At 43.5% G+C, this 24,768-nt stretch overlaps 1 protein-coding gene and 2 long non-coding RNA genes across 12 annotated transcripts; 1 reads left to right on the plus strand and 2 right to left on the minus strand.

Annotated features, from left to right (window-relative positions):
• Window positions 1–3,191: 3,191 nt before the first annotated feature.
• On the plus strand, window positions 3,192–4,143 carry LOC125511019 (photosystem I reaction center subunit II, chloroplastic). The gene has a single exon (XM_048676306.1). The coding sequence runs from the start codon at window positions 3,314–3,316 to the stop codon at window positions 3,929–3,931; it is 618 nt and encodes a 205-aa protein (XP_048532263.1). The 5' UTR covers window positions 3,192–3,313; the 3' UTR covers window positions 3,932–4,143.
• A 7,488-nt stretch (window positions 4,144–11,631) lies between these two features.
• On the minus strand, window positions 11,632–14,839 carry LOC125511020. 3 transcript variants are annotated; one of them, XR_007284856.1, is made up of 6 exons: window positions 14,219–14,839; window positions 14,027–14,123; window positions 13,013–13,155; window positions 12,617–12,826; window positions 11,869–11,946; window positions 11,632–11,798 (listed from the first exon to the last, which is right to left on the minus strand). It is a non-coding gene; the product is annotated as an uncharacterized LOC125511020 (long non-coding RNA). The 3 variants fall into 3 exon arrangements; XR_007284854.1 differs by having other exon boundaries at window positions 14,027–14,838; XR_007284855.1 differs by lacking the exon at window positions 14,027–14,123 and having other exon boundaries at window positions 14,219–14,837.
• A 958-nt stretch (window positions 14,840–15,797) lies between these two features.
• On the minus strand, window positions 15,798–23,893 carry LOC125511021. Of its 8 annotated transcripts, XR_007284861.1 has the most exons (13): window positions 23,599–23,893; window positions 23,208–23,529; window positions 22,915–23,092; window positions 21,520–21,620; window positions 21,102–21,134; window positions 20,696–20,972; window positions 19,838–20,302; window positions 19,512–19,741; window positions 18,321–18,419; window positions 17,678–18,086; window positions 17,230–17,386; window positions 16,399–16,644; window positions 15,798–16,108 (listed from the first exon to the last, which is right to left on the minus strand). It is a non-coding gene; the product is annotated as an uncharacterized LOC125511021 (long non-coding RNA). The 8 variants fall into 8 exon arrangements; XR_007284862.1 differs by lacking the exon at window positions 18,321–18,419 and having other exon boundaries at window positions 23,208–23,509; XR_007284859.1 differs by lacking the exon at window positions 18,321–18,419 and having other exon boundaries at window positions 20,696–20,925.
• Between the last annotated feature and the right edge of the window lie 875 nt (window positions 23,894–24,768).

Raw genomic sequence — 24,768 nt, forward strand, 5'->3', positions numbered from 1 at the left:
AGGCGGCAACCGAACCTTTACAAAGAAGGTTGGGGCAATCTCCACAACTTAATCGGAGGCTCCCAACAAAACCACGAAGCTTCACCACAATGGACTATGGCTCCGTGGTGATCTCAACCGTCTAGGGTGCTCAAACACCCAAGAGTAACAAGATCCGCTAGGGATGAGTGAGGGAATCGAAAATCCCTTGGTGGAAGTATAGATCGGGGCCTTCTCAACCACTCCCGAGCAAATCAACAAGTTTGATTGGCTAGAGAGATAGATCAGGCGAAAATGGAGCTTGGAGCATTTAATGGAGCTTGAGCATTAATGGAGCTTGAGGGGGAAGAGGTGGGTCAAAGGAGAAGAAGGGGACCCCTTTTATAGTGGGGGCAACAATCCAACCGTTGCTCCACCAACCAGCCCCGCACAAGGCGGTAGTACCGCTAATGGGGGCGGTACTACCGCTGAGCCAGCGGTACTGCCGCTCCAGCGAGCGGTACTGCCACGTAGAGAAGAGCAGCAGGGATCTGAACCCAGCGCGGTACTACCGCGGTGGTAAGGGCGGTACTACCTCTCCGGAACGGTACTACCGTCCCTACAACCGCAACTAGTGCCGCAAAACCCGACATGAGAAAAAGAGCCCTCGAGTCGAGGCGGTAGGAGCCAGACAGCCCAGCGGTAGTACAGCTGCGGGGTCACAGGCGGTACTACCGCTGCGGAGCGGTACTGCCGCTTGTGACCCTTCGGCGGTACTACCGCTGGTAGTGCGGTACTACCGCTGGGACACAGAAGAGAGAGAAGATCTCTCCATCGAGGCTGAGGACAAGGCGGTGGTGCCAGGCAGGCCAGCGGTAGTACTGCTGTGGAGTCACGGGCGGTACTACCGCTGCGGAGCGGTACTGCCGCTTGTGACTCCTCAACGGTACTACCGCTGGGTTGCGCGGTACTACCGCTGGAACCCAGACAGGACAAAGAAAAGAGAAGAGATCTCTCCAATGAAGTGGAAGAGCTTGGAGGGTGAGAAACTGACGTGTACGTGTTGATTCCACCCATGCAATACCCCAGCGGACCCCCTCTTGATAGTACGGTGCCCTCTACGCAACTAGTCCACCAAAAGAGAAACGAAAGAGCTACACCGTCTTGAACGACACTCCGAAGGGAAGAAAACGTCTCGTGCCAAGGATGAATCTGTGAACTACTCAAAGCACATGATTAGTCCGCAAACATGTTGTCATCAATCACCAAAATTACCTCGAGAGAGATATGCCTTAACACCATTTGTGTGGTCGTTGCATGCCACTGTCAAGTTATCCGAGTAAAAACTATGTTTTTCCCTCTTTGATGATAAGAGGCTCATTGTTGAGAGCACGATTCGGAGCCCGGGATCATTTACACTCATTCATGAATAAATTCAAAGAAAATAGTAAAAATATCGAAAAAATCTGAATATTTTAAGCGTTCAATATGCTTGGGTGAGGTAGCTGAGTGCAAATTGTGTGGTCAAATAACATTCATGGAGGTCATGGCAAAAAAGATTGACTGCCAAAGAAACTTAAAGAAACACGGTGTATATTCGATTTTTTCTTCCCATGAGCTCTTGAATGTCATTTGACAACGAAAATATGCACGCTGAACCTGGAATCATCTCTGGATTACCACTCATCGTTTCAGTTCCTTTATGCCTCCCTTGTTCATAGGATAGGAATATCTAGGAAGTGAGATAACATCTATCTCAATTCCTATAGGGAAAAAGATGTCGTTTGATGCATAGGATAGGAATTTTCCACTAAGCCTAATCTAATGTTTTTTCTTTTAAATGTGAAAGATTGGTTCCTCTCCTACATATGAATAAGGATCCATTCCTACAAACAAAAGGGCTCCAAATGATATTTTTTTCCATACAAAATTCACATCCTTCACAATTCCTACGAAATTCCTATGAACCAAAGGAGGCTCCTTATTTGGTTCATAGGGTAGAAAAGTTATAGGAATAGGGAAATCAAGGAAATGAGATGACCTATATCTCAAATCCTATGAATAGGAATGAAAAAAGATATGCCCATTTGGTTAACATCATTGGAATTTTCCCATTAAGGCTAGGCTAATATTTATTTTCCCATGGAATGTAGATGGTAGGTAGAATTCCTCCATGCAAATATGATTCTATCATACAAATCAAAAGACCCTAAAGGAATTTTTCCTATAGAATTCCTACATACCTCCAAACCAAAGGAGGGCCTTAATGTATATATATCAATGAGAGACCTATTGTTTCAAAAAAAAAACTTGTGACACCGTTATATTTAGAAATGTGACACTGTTATATTCAGAAACTTGCGAACCGGGCCTAGGTCAGATGGTTAGGTCCTTTGTGGTGGAACCAGCTCACCATGGTTCAAGTCCGAGACTTGACATTGGTGCTCACATTTTTTTTGGATTTATTCCAGACTTTTCGGCGATACTCGTTCAATGAGAGGAGACATTTCCGTCGACTATGGAGGCGTCTATGGTGACTTCGTCAATCTCAAGATGATGTGCCTACTCACTACTCAGTCTATAGAAGGCGCTCATAGGGATAGGATGTGCATGTGTGCGTTCATATGGGTGAGTTTATATGCGTATGTATGAACGTCTGCGTCTGTACTATGTTAAAAAAGGACCCCGATAACTCCTGTACGTTATTTTTTTGACCATGAAAAAATGAACATTTTTGTAGCAATTTTAATGATACGAGAATGCAAGTTTAGTTGGTAAGCATGGTAAATCCATGCTTAGTGTATTTTTTGCCTGAAAATTACCGTGCGTGTCAACTAAACTTGCCATCCTTGCATCACTAAAATTATCATAAAAAACGTTTGTTTTGCCATAGTCAAATACCGAATGTTTGGGATTTATCGTTTCCGTAAAACGAAAATGTGGCACCGCCGGTGCATTTTTCTTGCTTCGCCCGTCGCCCCATGAACGTAAACGGAACATACGACCCGTGGACTCGTGGAGAGTGATCCGAACATCGATCGTCGCGTGGCCGCTGCATGCCATGTCATTGGCATCCGGGACCCGGCCGTGCGTCTGCTTTGCATATGTGTGTGGCGGCGGTGCGGAGACCCCGGCCGTATCAAAATCGGCACTCCCCATTGGCCGGCCTCATATCGCCATATCACCTTATCCACTCCCCTCACCCTCTCCACCCCAAGCCCCCGTACCTCTTAGCTTAGCTCTCCTGCCCATCACCCACCAGACACCACTCCATCTCCCGCGCGCGCGTGTGGCCTCCGCTCCTCTCCCCATCTCCTCTCTCGCCAAGAACCACCGAGCTTGGAGCGCCACCGCCATGGCCATGGCCACGCAAGCCTCGGCGGCGACGCGCCACCTCATCACCGCGGCCTGGTCGCCCTCCGCCAAGCCCCGCCCCGCCACCCTCGCCATGCCATCCTCCGCCCGCGGCCCGGCCCCGCTCTGCGCCGCGGCCCCGGACACCCCCGCCCCCGCCGCGCCGCCGGCGGAGCCCGCGCCCGCGGGCTTCGTGCCGCCGCAGCTGGACCCGTCCACCCCGTCCCCGATCTTCGGCGGCAGCACGGGCGGCCTGCTCCGCAAGGCCCAGGTCGAGGAGTTCTACGTCATCACCTGGACCTCCCCCAAGGAGCAGGTGTTCGAGATGCCCACCGGCGGCGCCGCCATCATGCGCGAGGGCCCCAACCTCCTCAAGCTCGCCCGCAAGGAGCAGTGCCTCGCCCTCGGCAACCGCCTCCGCTCCAAGTACAAGATCGCCTACCAGTTCTACCGCGTCTTCCCCAACGGCGAGGTGCAGTACCTCCACCCCAAGGACGGCGTCTACCCGGAGAAGGTCAACGCCGGCAGGCAGGGCGTGGGGCAGAACTTCCGCAGCATCGGCAAGAACGTCAGCCCCATCGAGGTCAAGTTCACCGGCAAGAACTCCTTCGACATCTAATCTCGTACGTCGTATATGCGTACGTGCTAGTTCATCGACCGGTAGTTATTGGCGGGTGGCGATGATGATGGACGTCCTGTAATTTTAATTGTCGAGTTTGAATGCTGGATTCGATCGGTGATAATGATGCATCAGGTTATATGTACATGGTAATTTGATGACGATACTGCTGTATGTTAACGTTGTTCATATGCATGATCGGCTTCTTTTCATGTTGATGATGAGTGGTATTTTGTTTGTTACACGCCTACACTATTTTTTTTGTCCTTTTGGCCAGAGATGAAACAACGAGTTAAACGATTCAACCTAGCACATATAAACACGGTAACCCGCAGCATGTGTGGGAAACGCCTTCTCTACGTATTGTTTTTGTGAAAGTAATTACCGAAGATAAGATTTATGCTAAACAGTTTTGCTAAAGCACATCTAGATGTGTTATAAGTATTGCACATCTAAGTCATATGTTAGGCTGGTCACAATAGGGAGGAACTTAGAAGTAACATCACACACTCCAATACAACTTTGCTTATGTGGCACATATTTAATGAAGAGAAAGGTGCTTGTGGTAACTAGCTAAGTTACCGGAACATCACACTCCAAGAAACAATGAGTCTATAACCTAATAAATACATCGTTGCATGACACTACATAGATATTCATACCCACTATGAAGGTAGTAATATAGTCTAGGAAAGTGTGTAAGTTACTAGCTTATGTTCTTGCCCATTGTGGCCAGCCTTATTGATTTTACATTGAGATTCACGTGTCATATGTGCTAAATTAATTTACGTATATGTATAATTGGTTATAATTTCATATACTCCCTCTGATCAAAATTAATTCTGGCTGAGGGAACCATCTTTATTGAAGTTGACTAGTAAGTTGCCCGTGCCTTGCTACAAAAGATAAAACATGTCTAGAAATATATTGCAAAATTGATTTTATTTTTTGAACCCTGAACCATACACCCACTGGTTTCTTAATTATAAACATGTATAGAAACATCGTTGACTAAATTTAGGATCCAAGCAGAAATATATTTAGAATTCTAGCATGAGGAATCGAGGAAATGGTTGAATGTGGTTTGTTCTATTGGTTGGTTATCTGAAAACCCAAAATAAAAGCTCATAGAAATGTAGAGGCAAACACACCATCACAACCAACTGATTTTTTTTATAGGAGTAGATATCAGAATTGACTAAGCATCTGATGTCGCCACATGATAACATCACCAAAATTGCCAGAAAAAAGTAAACTCACGAGTGGATGAAAGGAAAACTTGGGTCCATAAATAAGAAAAAAACAAAGGTAGATCATAAATACATGGGTTCATACAACAATTCCTCAGTCGAGACCTCATCGGGCAAACAACACAAATATCAGTAACTTGCAACAATCTTACTCCGCACATGATGGTTGCTCACTAATACAACTACAGAAATATAAGTCATGCCAAATCATTTTAATAAGCTATTCTTGCATAAGGGTATCTAATACCACGGTATCAGACCAATTAACTTACAGTCTCCAAGTCCTTGGTTGAGCCTACCAACTGCTGCTACTCCCTTGCTGTCATTCATCTCTGACTAGTGGAAGCTGCAAGCAGCCAGGCACACAACATTTAAGCAGATCAAGCACAAACCAAGGTAGAGAAAACACATAGAAGTGAAAAGGCTACTTGTTGGCCCAAAGAAAGTGCCAATTATGTCCAGTCTCTTTTATGCGAGTTGATCAATCCTAGGCTTTTGGAATAATGTGTTGAGTAGATGTAAAGGTCACACTATAGGCATGTTTAAATGTTGCCAACTGAAGGTTAATTATCTATCGTTGGGTTGAGAAGTACTTCGGTTGGCAATCTCAGGACATGATGGCTCTAACATGATAAGAAAATTGATACAATTGATCGAACCGACAACCCGAAGGAGCATTTAGCATCAGGAACAAATGTTTTACTGCTCTCTGATTTTTTCGGGTATTAGATAAGGGTGTACTTGATCAACTTATGTTGGAATAGAGTATTCTGGGTTTAGCATCAGGAAGAAATGGTCATATGATCTCTAATGTTTCCTGTAGGATGTAGTTCAATAACTTAATCAGTAATGGAGCTCAACTGGATTCCGATCCTCTGGGTTTAGTACTTTAGAAGCTTCTATAACTTTTTATATCTAAATTATTCAATATGCAGTACAATAAGCGTGTGATATCTCTAAGAAAAAATTGCAATCAACAATGCAATAAGCCTGTAATGGCTTCATAAAAATCGCATTCACACTCATATAGAAGAACTATTTTTTGCATTGATCATATTATTTCTATGAATACTTCAAAATTTAAGTAGAAAAGATAGTACTTGATATTCGCATATCTATTATCCGTAAACGATTATCCTGCTATGACATTGGATTTTTACATTCCATCGAAGGTATTAGCTGTTTTATGAATAACTACTTTAGGAATACAAACCATCCTTCGAGATGAAGCATTCTTTGGCAAAGGCTCTCCGCGAACAATAATTGATGCTGGACCAAAAATACCTTATGCTCCATTTGGATGTGTTTGTTAAATAGAACCCTTGGACATATGTATTTTACATCCATTTGCTTTTCCGTGGCAGTTAAATGGAATCCTTTGACGCGTGTCCTTTTCACCTATTAGTTGTTCCATGGCAATGCAATGGGCACTCTGCTAGTTAAGTATGGAATTTCACAACATTCCGCAAGAGACTATCACAACAAGCTAACCTAACAATAAGGGTAACAACTTGCAACTTGCAGTGGGAAAATTAAATACATTGACAAGATGCATAATGCATTAAGCAGAGTCGTCTATTAAGATCATTAGTAAATTTTGGGATATAAAAAATAGACTTCTTTTAACACAATATTAGAACATGCACTCATGTTCATATTTTTCATGCAACACTTGTAATTCATTTATAAATCAAGGCCCGCATTAAGCTACATTTGCCTACAGAGACGAAGCAAGAGTTGATGAGATATATAGTAGCTTTTACAACATACCTTGTTTCTTGACAGAGGAGATCAGAAGGCGACGGGTAGTGAATCCCACTTCCTTACACTGTTTGATCTGAAATGTGAGCGCATGTTGGCTTCTTGGGATGTGGTTCGAGTAGAGTGAATCTCATCTACTCGCCCACTCGATTACTTGGCTACATGACATGTTTCTAGATAGTTCCACCTTGGCGCGCGGATGGGCAAGGTGAGGTTTGGTAAGGAAAGGCAGTAGCTGAGCAGAGCACGTGTCCATGTCCATCACACCAGAACATGCCATAGAGTGCGTTGAAAGGGACGGGGTAGTAGTAGGTGGCGGCGCAGCCGGCGGCGTACTTCTAGAGGTCGGCATCGGAGGATATGGGGAGCGGACAGAGGAGATGGTGATGAGGAAGAGGATGAGGTGGTATCGGTGGGTGGTGGGGCTACTGCAGCAAGAAAGGAAGCAGGAACCAAGAGACGGGTCAGGGCACGTACGGCGGCAGTGGCATACTTGCGGGAGTGGAATAGTAGGAGATGGTGGAGTGGAGGGGATGACGCTGAAGAGGGCGGCGTGGTGGAGATGTTCGGCGGTTGTGCTGCGGCATAACATGAGGATGTGTCGGCGGATGAACGTCATCGGCGGCGTACGTGCTTGCCGAGGTCGGCACCAAAGGAGATGGGCAAAAGGGGGCGGGGGAGATGGCAATAAGGAGGGGCTTGTGGTGGTGGGTACTCGGGATGATGAGAGCAGGCGTGAGAGGCATGGGGGTGGAGGACGTCAGCAGCGGCCATCACGCGAGATCTATTCCAGTGCCGCCGGCTGATTGTTCTTCCAGCGCCTTCTGGATGGATTTGGATGAGTTGGGGAGAGATGGGACTTGGAGGGACTGTCTGCAAATGTATGACGTGAAGCAGTCGTCTTTCTGTAAAATTGCAAAGATTGCTTTGTGTTGTGTGTTAGATACACATCCGATGATCCTAAACACAAGATGGCAGGCATACCATGATCACCAACTTAGATTTTTATAATAGTAAAGATTAAAATCAGCAACAACGGAGTATATAACATAGGTAACTATGGCATAATCATTACAAGATATGAATTTAGCAGGTGTGACTAAGTCGACTTTTTCCACAACAACACCTTCAAGGAGTAAAGCCTCGCTATGTCCAGCCAAAGATGGCCAAGACAAGGATTTTCATCCTGTTTACCGGGACCAACCACTCAAGGCCAACACATCACTAAGGAGATGTCTCCTCCAACAAAATAACGACACAAATTTCTTGTTGATGAGTCCATCAATCAAGCAGAAAAAGAGTCTTAACCCTGGATATGAAATTGTGTTCTAATCACCATCTGGATGATGAATCTTTCGGTTTTCATGTCATCCAGTACTCCCTGCTACACCGAGATAGCGCTAGCGGAAGGGTAAGACATTTTCCCACCAAAGATCATTACCCCAACTGTGGTGTGTGTGTGTGGGGGGGGGGGGTCCACCTCAACCCCGAGGCCACTACCACATCGTCCTTTGTTTGGGAGTTAGCGCACACTTAACGGTGATCTGAAACACTGCACAAATCGGGTCAGGTTTGGTCAGGTCGACCTCTACCAGACACATGCCGTAGAACACTATGGGTCCTCCCTACACCCAAGACCCTAGCCATGGGTCTAGACATAGACCCACACCCGAACCCAATGGTTAACCCGACCCTATTGGGAAACCAACGGGTCTGACAAGGTTTAATTATTATTTATATATTTATTTAGGTGCGGGACAATTTATATTTCCGGTCATGAGGGGTGGACCAGTACCAAGTGAGAGCATCTACATCTGGATGCCCCGAACCTACCTCAAACACCCCGGCGGGTGGTCCTGTCACTAACCGGTCGCGAAAATGTGACCTAGATGGGCGCCTCAAACGCCCGGGCTGACCGGTACCCCTCGTATCTAGCCTAAATCTAGGGCGGATATGGGGGCTCCCGGGCTCGCCTGGGCGTGTCTGCCACGTCGGAACCGACAAGCCTACCCACTTCAAATTCTAACAAATCCAATCCCTTCACCTATCAGATTCATTTGCTTTCTCCTCTCTTCTTCCTCCTATGTCCGTCTCGCAGCTCCGCCGCCGCGCGCGTTCCATAGCCGTTCCGAGCCTCTGCGCCTAGAGTGTTGTGTTATTTTGCACAATATGATTGTCGAGGATGAGGGTGATGATGTTGCCCAAACCAATGATTTTGAAGCGTCCGGAGAACAAGTTCAAATCCCGGAAGATCAAGATACAAATCAGTTTATGAACTTTCTACAGATGCATCAGAATCTTTGCAATCATCAGGTGCACACGCAGCTACTCAATGATATTTGTGGAGCATATGTGAATCCACAATGGAAACCAAAGAGCTAATGTTTAAGTTGTGCACTTAACATAAATTTTATGTAAGAACTATGTATTTTCGGCACCAACATTTGTTATTTACGTACAACATTGACGTGTATGATGGACGTGTATGGATTTGTTTGGATTTAAGAGTCCGAATTTGAGATATATAGATACCAAACAGAAGATATTAGGGGCCGTCCGGGTCCGCGAGCATGCCCAGCGGGTATGTGGGCGTTTGAGGAGCCGAATTTGCCAAGTCCGCTCTGACAAAACACGGAACCAACAGTCTCTACCTTACAGGCGGAGCTACCCTTCCATTTCAATGCGTTCGAATAGGCGAGGTGGTACTAATGGATCACATCACTTGTGTTACTAAAAATAACTAGTACATGCGCACGTGCGACGCACGTTAATATTTAGGCAATACTAGTAGAACGCCCGTGCGTTGCCACGGGCTCTTCAAAATTTATATCAGTATCTTTCATTTATCATCCTCTCATCTTGGGTGAATCTTGGATGCTCTAATTAGCAGCGCAACAATCAAGTATTAGGAAATTTCACCGAACCAACAATAACAAAGAATATGACATCTATCCTACTAATAAAGGGAGGTCATATTTTTTGTTCGGCATGCACTTCTGCAGAAAAGCCCCTATCCATTTTAGAATCAACCTGGCACGTGAAAAAATACATCTCTAAGGGTGCGTTTGGTTCACAGGAAATATGTAGGACTTTTAATGGAACTGTCGTCCATAGAAAATTTTGCCTTGGTGGTGTTCGGTTCACAGGAAGCATGAAGAATACTTCAAATGAAACAAGGCCTTCTCGTATTGATTTTGCTTGAAAGATAGAATCCAGTCGGATCTCATGTTTTGACGAAAGCCCGAGGCGAGCCGGTGACCAGTTCAATAAAAAACTTCATGCATGCATTGTACTCCACTCAAAAAGACATAAAATATTGTGGTCATGTACTGCTTCATAGGCGTATCTTCCTGCAACATGAACAGTCTAATTTTTTTGGTTCCCGTGTTTCTAGACTCCATGGCAATCCGGTAGCCATCAGCCATATCCCTACAAAGTTTTTCTTTCCTTAGTTCTCTCTCCCTGCAAACCGAACGGAGCCTAAAGTGGGAACCATCCGGGACCAACAAGAACTCAAACTCCTATCCAATCTCGACTTCATGCTCTTTCACCTTCATTGATAAAGACGGGTCATCAAGACTTTCATCACGATGACCTCGAGCAGACGCCGACATCCCTCCCCGCATCTACCTCTAACCCCTGCTGCCGCCTGCACTATCCTTGCTCCTCGGGGAAGGGCGACAATGTCCTCTGTGATGGCCACGACCAGATCCACCGGGAGGCCACATTCTTCCATGGGAACCCAACCAAGCACACCACCCCCCACAACCATTCAATCCAAACTCTAACAACGTCAAGACCCGCCATCGATCCACGAATCAGGCTCACTGCATCCAGGTTCATTACGAGTCTGCGATGAGTCTGTAGTCAATGTATTGCCGTTGGCTATCCCCACAACAGGACCATCGTCTCTCCCCAAAGCAGCAACACCACCCAGCAAATCACCACCACCGCTTGCGGCTTGCCTACATAAAATCACGAGAAATCCCCACGACGGTGCTGTAAGACCACCTTGGCGACCTTGACAGCGACCAATTTCTAAGTTCTAAGCTAGACGCTCTATGTAGAAACCAATAGAAGCAGGGGCGTAGTTCAGATTTGTTCTTTGTGCGCGTGCATGCCCTGCTGCCCACCAGCTCTTGGTCTACAACTCACCTCTGACTGACCTCCCATAGAAGATCCGGGAAAAAAAACTCATCACTTACATTATCATAGCCGCACATTCCAAGTCAAAGTAGAACAGATCACAAGGATTCTGTGACAACCAGCCATGGCCAGATCAGTTGCATTTTAATTTCGTTCCATCTCATAATCCATCGCCCACTCTCTCTCAATGGAAATTAAACTTAGGCATGTCACAAGTTGTCATTGTTGTTAACACTAGTAAGCGTGCACGTGCAATGCACGTCTCTCAAATATAACACATGTCTTTTGAAATCTGTTTATTTTTAAGTAAATGAGCCCGTATGTTGCAACAACATCCTCGCGAGTCCCTAATGACAAATGTGTTCTATGCTTCTACTCATGCTCTTCGCCAGAGCTCACACATCTCATGAGTGGTATTCACCTGGTCGCCTCGTCATCAGGTATGGGGACACATGCTTGGGGTTGTCATGGTCGAACGTGTGCTTCGCAAACTCCACCTCCTTGCTGGCTCTTTTTGTTTAACCACAAACCATACAACAATAGTTCTATGGTCAAATTTTCATTAATATAGTATGGTATAAGGGGGAGGAAAAAACAGAGCAAAAATTAATCAAGATCTGTACAATTTGTTACAAACACCTCAGCCAATGCCACTATGTGCCAGTGTGAAAAACTTCTTTGGTCGGAGCAAGCGTCGGAGCTCCCTGAACCTACACATTTTGCAACCTTTGTGTTAGTCAAGGTAAAAAAATAGCAAGGCTTTGGTAATCATGTATGTACCATATATCAAGCTATTTGCTTCTTTGATGTCTGGGTTAAAGTATAGCCGAGACTGCTCAGTCGTTCGCAAGATAGCATCTGAAATTGAGTGTAAGAAAGACTTAAAAGTATTAGCAGACAACCTAAAACTCAACAGCAGGAAGCCAAAAGATAAATAGTGAAGGGTTTTCTTCCCTGCAAAACATATGCCAAAGGATACTAAGCATAATATTAACCCATTTAGTTGTCTAGATGACCAGATTAAATCGTAAGCATTACGTGGTTCTTATTTCAGTGAAAAGGAATTCAGTTGAATAATGATTGCCAATGCATGTCAGCATGTATGATTCAGAAACCACACAGCATAATTTAGGAGCAGATACATCTGTTTTCAGAGCTTGCAGCTCATAATGAAATGCTAGAAAATTTTATTTTCCTACTAAAAACACGAGGAAATTAGCAATGTCAAAGTTGTTGCGTCTAATGTCAAAACTAACTACTATATCAGGTTACTGAGATGGTTTCCTGTATGAACATTAGTTAATGAAAAAAAAATACAATATGAGAAAATACTTGTGTAATTAGAACAAGAAGAATTTTAAATGTATGGACTTGGATTTCACAACTTAATGTGAACTAACACAGCATTAGAAAGAAGAAAAGCCTGGTACAGTTTGCTTTGCAATGAAATTTGATTGAATCAATAAATTATCAAGAGCAATTGGATAACAACAAGGGAAGAACAGGAAGGGAGAATCAGAAGGTTCACCTATCAATCGTGAGTAGTAGTAGTTGCCTAGTAGCAGGTCAGATAGGACGACAATAGGCAGAAGAGAGTCAGGCTGCCACAGGGCTTCCTCAAGCTGAAGAAATAGGGAGTCGGGGCAACATCACTGACTTGGCTGGGACCTTGGTGTCCCCTATCGTGTAGCGTCGACATCTCATGGTCCTACAGCTGCAAGAAGCAGAATTCCTTGCACTACATTCAGACATAGCTGAGATTAGTTTGTAGTTCACGCCAGAACCTCTCAGATCACTGTTAAATGTCTGGAACTGAAGAATACAATTTCTCCTCTTAGTATATGATACGAAGTTCCTTTAGACGAGTAAAATTTCAGTAGAACAAAAAAGGTATCAACGCTTAATTTTACTCCATATGTCTTACCATAGATATGGTTACTGCACCAGCATCCCTCTGTTGAAATCAATCTGTTGAAACCTCAACCACAGAAGTACCAAGCTATTCTTTTGGGACTTCACTCCCAAAAACTGCACGTGCTTGAACGACTATTGCACCTGGAGACAATCCTGCAATCATGAATTCAATGCTTATAAGTTCAAAGGGCCAATGAATGAGAAATGCTAAATGATAGACCTGATGCATAAAAGCAAATAAAACTGTGATCAAAGGACTACGGAGAGATCTGATGGTGGTAAAATGCTGAGTTGAACTGGGACAAATCCTCGGATAAATCATAATTAGATTATCAATTGTGGTACATAAATCAAGCGGGAACACACAAACAATCAGGAAATGTAGGACCACTTGATGACTATAAAATTGACAGTAAAGATGTCTCATTTTCATGATAGGCTGCTCTATTTGTCAGTATTGACACCAAAGATCTATTCATATTCAACTCTTTCACTGCCGTGTACAAAATCTTTTACAGCAAAGTGTGTACATAGAAAATTATGGTGCTTAATTCTGCTTGGTTGATTCTCTTGGTGTATCCTCCTCAGCTAGAACTACCATCTGCTTGGTGCAGAGTGATCCTATGTTGGTTGATTACGCAAAGTATTGCCACTAAAAATGGGTTGTCCATGTTTCATGTCCTCAGCATAATGTTGTTGCTCCGTTTCAGTATGGTACTATGGTTACAACTTACAAACATGCATGCATGTGCAAAAAATTTCGTTTTAACATCTTAACACCTGCAAGCCATTTTGTTCTGACAAATGATGTTTCAGACTAAATTGATTAACTAACAGTGTGTCTTGACAAATGATGTTTCAGACATGTTTAGATATAAAAGAATTTTAGAGGGTTGTACATAGACCAGACATTGACCGGACATTCCAGCAGTACATGAATATCTATATTATATACAGCGACACTAAAGAATTCAGTATAAGTCGATGCAACTATATGGAAAGATTGAGCTAGAAACCTAATTACATGGATCAATCCGTCAGTTAAAAAATGTCATTACTCCATACGGAAACAAGCATCCACGATTGGAAGCTCCCAAAATCCAAATCCAATGGCCATTACTCTGTACAGAAAAGGATGTGTGCATGCGCATCAGGATCACGTCAGAGCATGAACAGAATGGGGCGGGGCACGGCGATAGCAGTGATTTTGACCCACCCGGCAGCGGCGGAGGGGAGTTCCTGGACGTGGCGCCCGTGGGGCAGAAGCCGAGCGGCAGGCGGCTTCGGCGACCGATGCTCCAGGAGAGGCCGACTGCAACGGCACGTGTGTGCCCGGAGGAAGCCGCAACTCCTCCTCTCGCGTCCCCCGCCGTGGCTCGCGTGCGTGGTGGCGACAGGTTGACTCGAGGTGGATCGGAAGGGAAGGGGCGGCGGCGTTTGCTGGGAGGTGGGGCAAATGCGCGGTGTGTCTTAGCTATGGCAGCATGGGAGATCCGGTCGTCGCCGTCGTTGATCTAGTGAGGAGGAAGGCCGGCAGTCACGAGGGAAGGTCCAACGGAGACAGGGAGATAGATTAGTGAGGAGAGGGAGAGAGAAGGGAGGAGGAGGGCGCTGGGTGCGGCTGACCGGCGAGGATGTCATCGCGGCTTGTAGAAGAGTGCGCCGCGACCGGAGGCGGGGTCGACTCGGGGTGGATGAGATGGCCACGCACGGGAGGAGGGGAAGGGAGGAGCGGCGGCAGTTGCTGCGGATCTGTTCTTCTCGACCTGGGGCCTAGAGAAAGAAAGGTGGGGAGGATCCGGAAATCATGGAGTTACGGGCGGGGCCGCAGGGATTGGGTACGCGAGGCGCGACTATTGGCAGACGTCTCCTAGGAAGAACATTTGATCTCAGACGTTCATCCAAGCGACATATCATTGACGTAATATGGTCAGTCGGATCTATTTAAGTTGATTTAATCGGAGGGCTTCGGTTGTCCCGTGTACAGTTTTGTGTGTGGCTTTAAATGAATTCATGTTTGCTCTTTTAATAGTAATATAGATTTAGAAATTTAAATCAAAGGAAATCTGTAACTAATCCCAATGCTTGCATTAAGCTGTAAGTACATGAACTGTAAATGCTGCAGATGTAGAAGTACCACACAGCTATGTCACAGCCCCAAGAAATATTTCTCTGCTATCCTTCTTGAAACTCTGGAAGAATGCATATATACTATCCCCAATTTCACTCAAGTGTATTCATGAGGTATGATAAGCATGAAAAATGAACTATGGCAGTAACAACAAATAACGGCAAAGAAGTAACTGCAATTAGTGCAACCCACTACATCCGCCGATACGGAGATCCTAATACTTTTGTACCCTCGACTTTATATTTTTTCCGCGCCACCAACATTTTTATATCATTCATTATGCTTTTCTTCAAGGTTTCATGTGAGAAGTATGAGGGCACTGACACACTACAGATAAAATTCTCAATAAACAAGTCTCATTTCTATTTATATCTAGTAAGTAAAACTCTGGGATACCAACATTAAGTATCTTCTATCTGGTAAGAAAAAAGCACATAAAACCAAATGAGAGCCCCCAAAAGGGAAGCCTATCATAAATTAGTTAAGAATCCAAATCACCGTCATTATTCCACAACGAACTGTTCAAAGTTTCGACATACAACTCATAAAGTATTTCATTTCTCTCATACATAAATTAAAATAGCTCAACAAATCAAGTCCGAACCTGAACAATGGAAATTTGTGAAGAAATAAGTGACAAGAACTTATCTTATTAATGGCATGATTTAATAATCAAACGATCACTTTCATTTGCATTATCAATATTTTAGCGCATGTTCTTCCCATACATAACAGTAGACTTGGTACAAAATTTAGTAACCTTTTAAAATCTTCAAGTATCAATCCTTAAATTCAATAGTACTGCCTAATAACCCGAACTAGTATTCGGAAGTGATATACAAATGGAGGGGGTACTGCCTAATAAATTCGAAGTACTATACAAATTCAGCCTATGTGCTAAGATTTTTTTTCTGCACATCGCTCCTGTTCACTTTCAGTTAGACTCATGGTTAGGCCCCCATCAACCGGCAGCACCTGCACATGCGGAATTAAACAAGTTGGTAGTCATTTCCGATGAATTAGCAGTATAGTTTGTAGAATTAATCATCTTCACGACATATCCTTCCGGTAAGAAGAATAAATTGTCAGTTTAATATAGCCAAATAGATACCAGTCATAGATGTATATATATTATGGTTCCCAACTCAATTAATTTTATGAAGGTAGAGTTTCATCAACTAAATGAGGGACATTTGTACCAAAGAGAATCAATCGGCTTAAATAGATTGTGTAATATGTTGCTGGAAGAGGACGACCCAATAAACCTTATTTCATCGGCACCAACATGTCCTCGTCTTAGCCCTTGTGCTCCTGGCACGGCATCATGGTCGATGATGGCTCCAGCCGCCGGAGCCTAACCAGCCGCCACGTGAGTACGTCACGTGACATCAACTCATCAATCCATCATGGTCCGCTACTCTAGGCACACGCCTCCGCTTCTCGCCATCCACGCCCCAAGGCTGAATCGCAATTTCACAAGAGAATCTATTGTTTACATTACCTCTTGTTTCCTAAGCATGCAGAGTTCTTTGTATTAAGCAAGATAGATCCATAGCAGACACAATTCTAACTAAAAAAGGTGTACATGGTCATCAAGCCCACAACATGCATCCATTAAGTTTAATAACTGATGGGCAACATTTTATGAGGAAACAAAAAGGCTTTTCCTATCAGCATCTCGGCAATGTTCACCCAGTGCTTCAAAAAAATGTCAATGGCAGATCTATACTGCATTTTCGGGTGAACAAAAATCTAAAATAGATTAAGAACATGCATCTATGTAACTATTCATAGAGAATATATAAATTTGAAAAAATATGGAACCACAATAAAAAGAACAGGTGCATAATGCATTTCAATTGTTATAGAAAATATGTCATCAAAGAAGATGAAACCAGAGACTATTTTTATACAATATAACAAGTAGTACAGAATTATCAACCATAAAATACTTGCATGTCACAACTCCCAAGTCAATCAAATTCATGTTAGAACTATAAGCGTGTTTTTGTTACACTATATACCTGTCAATATATCAAGCAACTCGTCTCTTTCTTTGTTTTTCAATAAGCACAAACATGAACTTTAAACCTCACCTTTTGTGAAGAGAAGGATCCACAGAGCTCTGCAGCTCTATACATTCTTGTTGCGACGTAATATTATGTCATCAGTTGCAACGGGTTTTCCTTCAAGGTTGCAGACTTGTGCTCATTGCGATTCCGTAAGCAGGCAATCGAAACACTCCATGATTAGCTTCCAAATCCATAATTTCAATAGGAAAAACCGGGATCAAAAAGCTACAAAATTTATCCATCTCTACCTATCGCTAGGTGCAGGGATATACAGATTAATGCAATAAATTTATACTCTCTATGTATTAGTTTGTTTCTTGCATCAATTTGATAAACAATCTGGGTTGCAGCGGTGCTTCAATAGAATAATTATATAGGACACAATGGCACACACGACAACATTTAAATCACGACACACAAAATTCAGGGATGTGCATACAAATAAAACAAAAGAAAAAGTAAAGAATCAAACCTGCATTAGTGCATCGTCCTGACTCCAGAGCACGATACCAAAGTAGATGAACACCCTTGAGGATAGGACAGAGCAAGGAACCTCCCAGGCTCAAAATCAGGGTGCATACCGGCACCTCCAGGAGCGCGTCCGTGCGGCCACCACTCCATCCACTCCGGCAACTGGCCGTGACGATGCAACCCCCGCTCCATCCCCTCTCGCAAATGCTCGGGCCATCACGGACAACGAGTTGTTGTTGCCTCTCCTCTCAGCCACCACTCCACGCAACCGCGGAGCCGTCTCTCGATCTCATCGGTCCATGGCGACTTGTTCCTCTTGAGAATCACCTTAAATCCATAGTACAAGAAAACAAGACCTCTTTGGAGCTCTAAGTGGGTTTTGGGCATTTAGTTAAACTATCCACAAATGGCTGCAACATGAAAATATTACATATTTTTTTAGAACACACATCAGAGCTAATACACACACGCTAATATCAGTAAAATTTAGACAAGGAAAAGTCAGTCTTTGTATTTTGAGCTCTGTCCTGGCGAAAAATATATTGTTTTTTGAGCTGGGAAAAGTTGATAGATACTAAGACCAAATTACACTCATAGCATTGTAACATGGGAATGAAAAGATAAGAACCCCAAAGCATCAATACATTAATTTCAGACCCCTGAACCTCAGCAACTTTGATAAATTTTTCGCCATTCAGAGGATCAACTATCCAGAGTTCCAGTTACAGACTTATCCATTTTGCCTGCACTGAACTTAACTTCGTCAGTGTTTGTGGTGAAATAGCACATTTTACTTGGTGGGAAACGTGATAGTCATACATTAACCTACAAATAAGCAGAATAATTCCATGTTTTAGCAATTCAATTCCAGGTTTCTTATTTTTTTAAACAATTGCTTGGCCATTGTACACTAATAAATGTTCCTGAAGATGGAGGACAAATGCATGAGATTGCTCTGTACTACAAAGGGGTGTCATCAAGTTATCATAGCCATAGCCTAAAAACAAAGCACCACTGACCAAACACATCTTGCCCATTTTGCCCAATAGGAACTTCAGAGGAATGAGATTGCTCTGTACTACAAATCGGACACAGTGGAACGATCCTTCTCAACAGAGGCCGAGGGTCGAGGGTCCCGTCTCGCCGGCCATGGATGCTCATGGAGTGCGAGTCTAGGCTCTACGTTTAAATCAATTCTTACTACTCCGCACAGTAATTCCCTGTAGCGCGTGGACACCCAAATACAACCTATGCAACAAAAATTAGACCAATATTAAGTGCACAAACAAGACACAAAGACAAATATTAAGTGCCACACACACGGTCCCTACAAAAATTCCTGAAAAAATAAATTTGAACTACTCAACCCTAAATAAAACTGAATAAAAACATCAAAACCTAAGCATTTCTTTTAGAGGCAATCAATATTCATTGAGCTCATATTTGGATTTCAGATTTCAGTGAGCTGAGCTGCTTGGAATGATAACAAGTTCAATCATCGATCTTGACTCATCTAACCCATAACATAAAGTTGCACGTAATTCAGGACCTACAAGAATCGAGTCTATGCGCACATATGCATGAAACATAATGCAAAACCCTGTCGAATTGATGCCCATATGCTTTTCTGGTACCTCAAGCATAGCGCAGAAACTGATTAGAAGACCTTGTATCACAAAGAAGAATTTTATGCACAAAAATCAATTTGATCTCTGCATAAAAAAGACTGAACTGGTTTGTTGTTTCATGCACAAAAGTCATTTTCATCATTGCCTCTAAAAGGACAGTTTACAAAAAATCAATGCAGGTTATGCATCAGGGACAAAATATAGTACCTTGGCCTCTTACAGAACATGGCATCAAGCATTGAGGCACCCGCATCACCCAGACCATTTTTCGAGACTTCGAAGGTAAAGGGCGCTGCCTGTCCATACGAAGTGCAGAACGAGGGCATTTTCAGCGAGATCTTTTATGATTCTTCTCCATGTTTTTAATTTCAGTTGCATGGGCCACATCAGTTGCATTTTTAAGCTCACAGAGAACTAAAGAAAAATTGCACTCAGACCTGCATACATCTGAACTCAGTAACATAGAATTTGAAAAGACGATTGCACCTATCATACATAGATTGAATGGACGTGAAGGATCATATGATGCTTACCTTCAAGGTGTTCCTGAAGATTTCCATTGGAACATACTCCACATTAATGCTTTATTTTCCCCTTCTACTATTTCAGATTGTGTACCACATACGTATAGGTATCGTAAATGAATAGCATGGTTAGATTTCACAAGAGTTGGATAGCAACTTCTACAGTCAATGTCTGGTAAGTTACTCATAGTACTGACTATACCCTTATAGGATGCACCAATGATGGTCAATAGTAACTTTTAGAGACCAAACATGTCGAAGTTGATCTTGATGGTTAGCACATCAAATTGTTATCTCAAATGTTACCGTCCATAAAAGATGCAGAAAATCTCCAACAAAAAGAAAATACATCACTCTTGCAGTAGTTATTATTACTCTAGTACTCTTCAATTGTTATCTCAAGTGTTGTATTCTTCAATTGCAGGCCCTCAAAATGTGGCAACTCAGTAGCAAATTCAGCCAAACGAGCTCCATCTGCAAAAAATTGTGAGGATCAAAAGAATATATTATCTCTCTTATGATGATAAACGTATGTACAACAACGGTTATTACAAGACTTCCATCGCCCATAAACAGTCCAACTTATAAAGGTTATCACTAAAAAAACATAGTTTCAAAAGATCAGAATTTATCCTTGGAACAAATCTTTCAATAAACTGAAAGCATCATACGCATAACGAAAGCACTGCCCTATAACAGAATGAACAAGCTAAAGTGAATGCAAGCATGCTTTTAGTGCTTAGTCTATAACAGGCGGGTAAAGTTCCTCCCTGTTCCCATGTTGTTCATCATCCCCTTTTGAAGAAGAAACATCGTCTCAATGTAAAATCATGGTGATTGACTCAAGGGAACAGAGAGCAAACACACCTCCTTCAAGCGAATTCAACAATTGACAGCTCCTTCAAACGAATTCAACAATTGATGTGCTGCAGCGAGCGATGGTTTATGATCTCCCTCGCCAAATTTTCATCAATCCGCAAACACATCAGGACACCCAAAAATTTGCCCCGTTACTAAATTTGCAGCATGAGAATCCTGACGAGTTAAGAAAAACTCGACCGAGCGTCCCATGTTCGTAGTCCTACGCGAGGCGGCGTCTGCAAAACCCAAAGTGCCACCATTTTCTTTATGTCCTGGAGAAAGGCTTATCATAAAATTTTGCCAAAAAATTATTAATTAGAAATAACATCACAGTATATCCATCCTCTTGCTAAAAACTATCTGAATCAAACAAAGATGTAATTTTTCAATATCAGTATACAAGAATGTTTACCTGTTGTGTGATGTTCTCCATCCGATTTGATTGCTGTAAGAGAAGGTAAATAAAATAAAACTATAAAAACGAGCAAATAAGCATCACAAAAGAAATCACATGGCAAATGCATAGTACATAAAAAGGTGCATGTGTTTGTGAAAAGAAAACATATAGCACCTCTCAAAAATAGAATCTCTAATTGTGATTTATTTACAGTACAGTATTTTGTTTCGGGATAATAACAAAATCACAACCATAATAGATTAGTATGATATAATTTTTAACTTGATCACTCAAAATAATATGGTTAATTATCAGAAAACGATGGTGTATGTGCATGCCAGCTACAAAGGTAAGCAACTAATGCATGTCATATAATCTAATCTATAGTATTATAGTCAGAGATTGGGATGGGGATGAGGATGTGAGCCCTCACATGCATTGCCGTCTACACAGGCTTGTTTGCTGGCATCCATAGCTCCTGCTCGACCCTTCGACTGCAGCATCCCGGAGAGCACACCGAACGGCTGCTGGTGCCTGGCGGGAGAGCATGTGAGGGACGCATCGACACACACACATCAGCAAGCAAGCACAGACGTGTGTATGTGATGGAGAACGAAAATAAACCAGTAGAGGTGGGACGAAAATTAACCGTAGAACGGAGACTACCAAATGAGACATTAGGAGTAGAGATACTAACAATAAGACATACGGCTCGTCTACACGGACTGTAAATCTTACCCAATAGCTGTAGGATTATTGCTCCAAAAAACACAATGGCACACCCAACAAAAAATACCTTGCATGGCCACTGCTGAACGTGGAGTCTACACCAAATTTGACACTACTTTCTCACCCTGTGCGTTCGGTTTATTCGGTTTACATGGTTCGGTTTATACGGTTTTTCGGTTTGTACGGTATTAATACTTCGGTAAATACGGTATGAAAATAAAATATGGTTCGGTTTCGGTATATACCAAATTATTTTGGTATAGTTTCGGCATATACCATAAAAACCAAAGTTGACGCGAATTTGAAAATGACGTAATAATAATTTGCAAATTTATGATTCAAAACACATACTATTTTACACAAACAGTATATGACTATATATATAAGTATATATGCATGCATTGATTCATCTGTTGATGGTTATGGATGTGCTTAGCATTTTAAAAAGAGAAAAATGACTATGTTACAAGAAAAATTTACGTGCTTAGCAGTGAATTTGACTCATGTACAAGAAAAATGACAACTTGTACGGTTGTTCATCTCAAGAAATATAAATTTATTTTCACTTCGGTTTATTCGGTTAACCGTTCGGTTTTTCGGTATATACCATAAAAACCAAAGTTCAAATCGGTATGGAAAGTTCATACCATACCGAAACCAGAAACCATAAAAACCATAAAATCGGTTCGGTTCGGTTTATTTTCGGTATGGTTTTTTGGTTCGGTTTTAAAATGCACAGAGTGACTACTTTCAGACTCGGTTTTAGTCTGCTACGTACTAAAAGATCATACCACGAAATTAAAGAGGAATCCAGTTATCAGAGTAGCATGATTTCCTTTCAGCTTATTTACATGACTGATGGCAGCTGATCTGTAACACTTTAAAGTCAAACAATTTCAGTTAACCTATCTAGCTCGCAGCTTCCTAGCTAGTTAGCCTATCTAGCAACATACCAATTTATTTCAAGATTTTTGTAGGGTAAATTTCTTGTAACCTATCCACACAAAATAGAGATGAACAATCCCAGTGATGGATCAAGACTAAAATTTCTTGCATAACAAAAGTGCAGTTAGAGACATGCGCCCAAGGAGGCTCTCACCAGTGGTGCCGGCCGTGATGGCGTTAGCAGTCGTGCTGGGCATAGCGTCATAGCCATCGTCTGCCGACCGGAAGCAGCAAGCCTCCCAGTCCAGCTTCCCTGTGCGGATGAGGACGACGATGACCCCGACGCTGCCGTAGTCGCCGCGGCGGCGCTGCACCAAGTACTGCTACCGCCCCTGCATTTGGTCGCAAACAATCGTTTAGAAACCGCAGATTCAGAAAGAAGGGAAGAAGAATTGCTCTCAATCTCACACCCATGAACAAACCAAGTCGCACAAGGAAGGAACTCACCAAGATCCGGCCAGCACGAGACCCGCCCGTGGCGGCGAGGTTGCCGCTGTACACGTCGCTGGCGTACGTCCCGTCATCCTCGTCGTCGGCCAGGAGCGCGCGGCTCCGCGGCCGCACGTGCTGCCCGTCGCCGTCCATCGGTGCCCGCGGGGATCGCTGAGTCGGAAAGAAGCAGGCGCCAAGGTAAACGACGTCGCCGCCGTGGAAGTCGGCCGCGAGAGGCGCGCCCAGTTGGTGTCCCGCCTCTCGCTGTCCGTTGAGCCACCAGTTGGTGTCCCGCATCTGTTGCCACTCGCCGACCCCTGCCATGGGAGAGGAGAACCTGGGGGCGCGTAAGTACAGGCCTACGGGGAGAAGATGGGTTGGGGCATCGGCAGGGAGATAGCGTTACCTGGGTCGTCGCTCATCGCTGTCGCGGACGCGGCGCTCCTGCTCGTCTACCTCCCACTTCGATCTCCTCCTGGAATCGGTGAAGAAAAGAAGAGACGGCAAGGGCGCAGATCCACCGCTCCAATCAAATCCCTTCCATTCCCTTCCCTCCCTTGGGAGAGGGAGAGAAGGTGAGGGGGAGGAGGAGGCCGCCGGCGGTGTCGCCATGGCCGGGCAGGGCTCCTCCCGCCTGCCCGCGACGGGAGGTGGCGGGGGCGGCAGCGACGGGCGGCGGCGTTTGAGGGAGGGGATCGGCGGCGGCGTTTGAGGTTAACCGTCGTAGATTATTTTCAGGCGCGAGTTTTTTTGATGAACCGGAGAGTTTAGCACTGGACATAGTGGAAGCATACCGATTTTTATTTCCTGGTTCGAGCACGGAGGTGGGAACCGAAGGGACGCGGGAGGTGGGATCGAGGACAAAATAAACCGTCTCTGGTGGGACGAAAATTGACCGGCGGAGACTACCAACTGCTCCATTAGGAATAGAGAAGATATTAATTCCACACGGATATTAGGTATGCTATTTGTGTGTTAATTGTGTGATTAGTGCAATATTTGGTATGATATTAATTGTACGTTAAACACGTTCAACGTTTGTCATTGGAGCAGTCTAGGTCGTTGATTAATTTAGTTTAATGGTCGAGACCAGTTGAATCTGTCTTTTTAGGTCTTTTTATACTGGTATATAGATATAGATGCATTTGTACGGCGCTGCGCGGGACCTCCTATATGGCGCCCTACACGCGGAGAGCCACGGGAGCGTGCACCCTCCCCGCTCCCCCGCGCGCCCTCATGGGCTGGCCCATGTGCGGGGCGGGGAGCTCCTTGTGTATTTGTTTTTTCTGTTTTAGATTTTTTTAAAAAATAATTCAAGATTTTAGAAAAAGTTGCAAAATTGTTGAATTGTTCACGACTTCAAATATTGTTCATGATTTGAAAAGTGTTCAGGAAATGATAAATGCTCATGGATTCAAAAAATGTACATGATTTCAAAAATAATGTTCGGCAATTCATTTTTTTACAATTTCAAAAAATGTTCATGAATTTCTAGTTTTTTTCAAAACATTAAAGAAATGTTCTAGAATATGAAAATGTTTACAAAATTTTAAAAAATGTTCATCAAATTCAGAAA

This window comes from Triticum urartu, chromosome 5 (genome assembly GCF_003073215.2).
Source record: "Triticum urartu cultivar G1812 chromosome 5, Tu2.1, whole genome shotgun sequence".
In the NCBI taxonomy this organism is placed as follows: domain Eukaryota; kingdom Viridiplantae; phylum Streptophyta; class Magnoliopsida; order Poales; family Poaceae; genus Triticum; species Triticum urartu.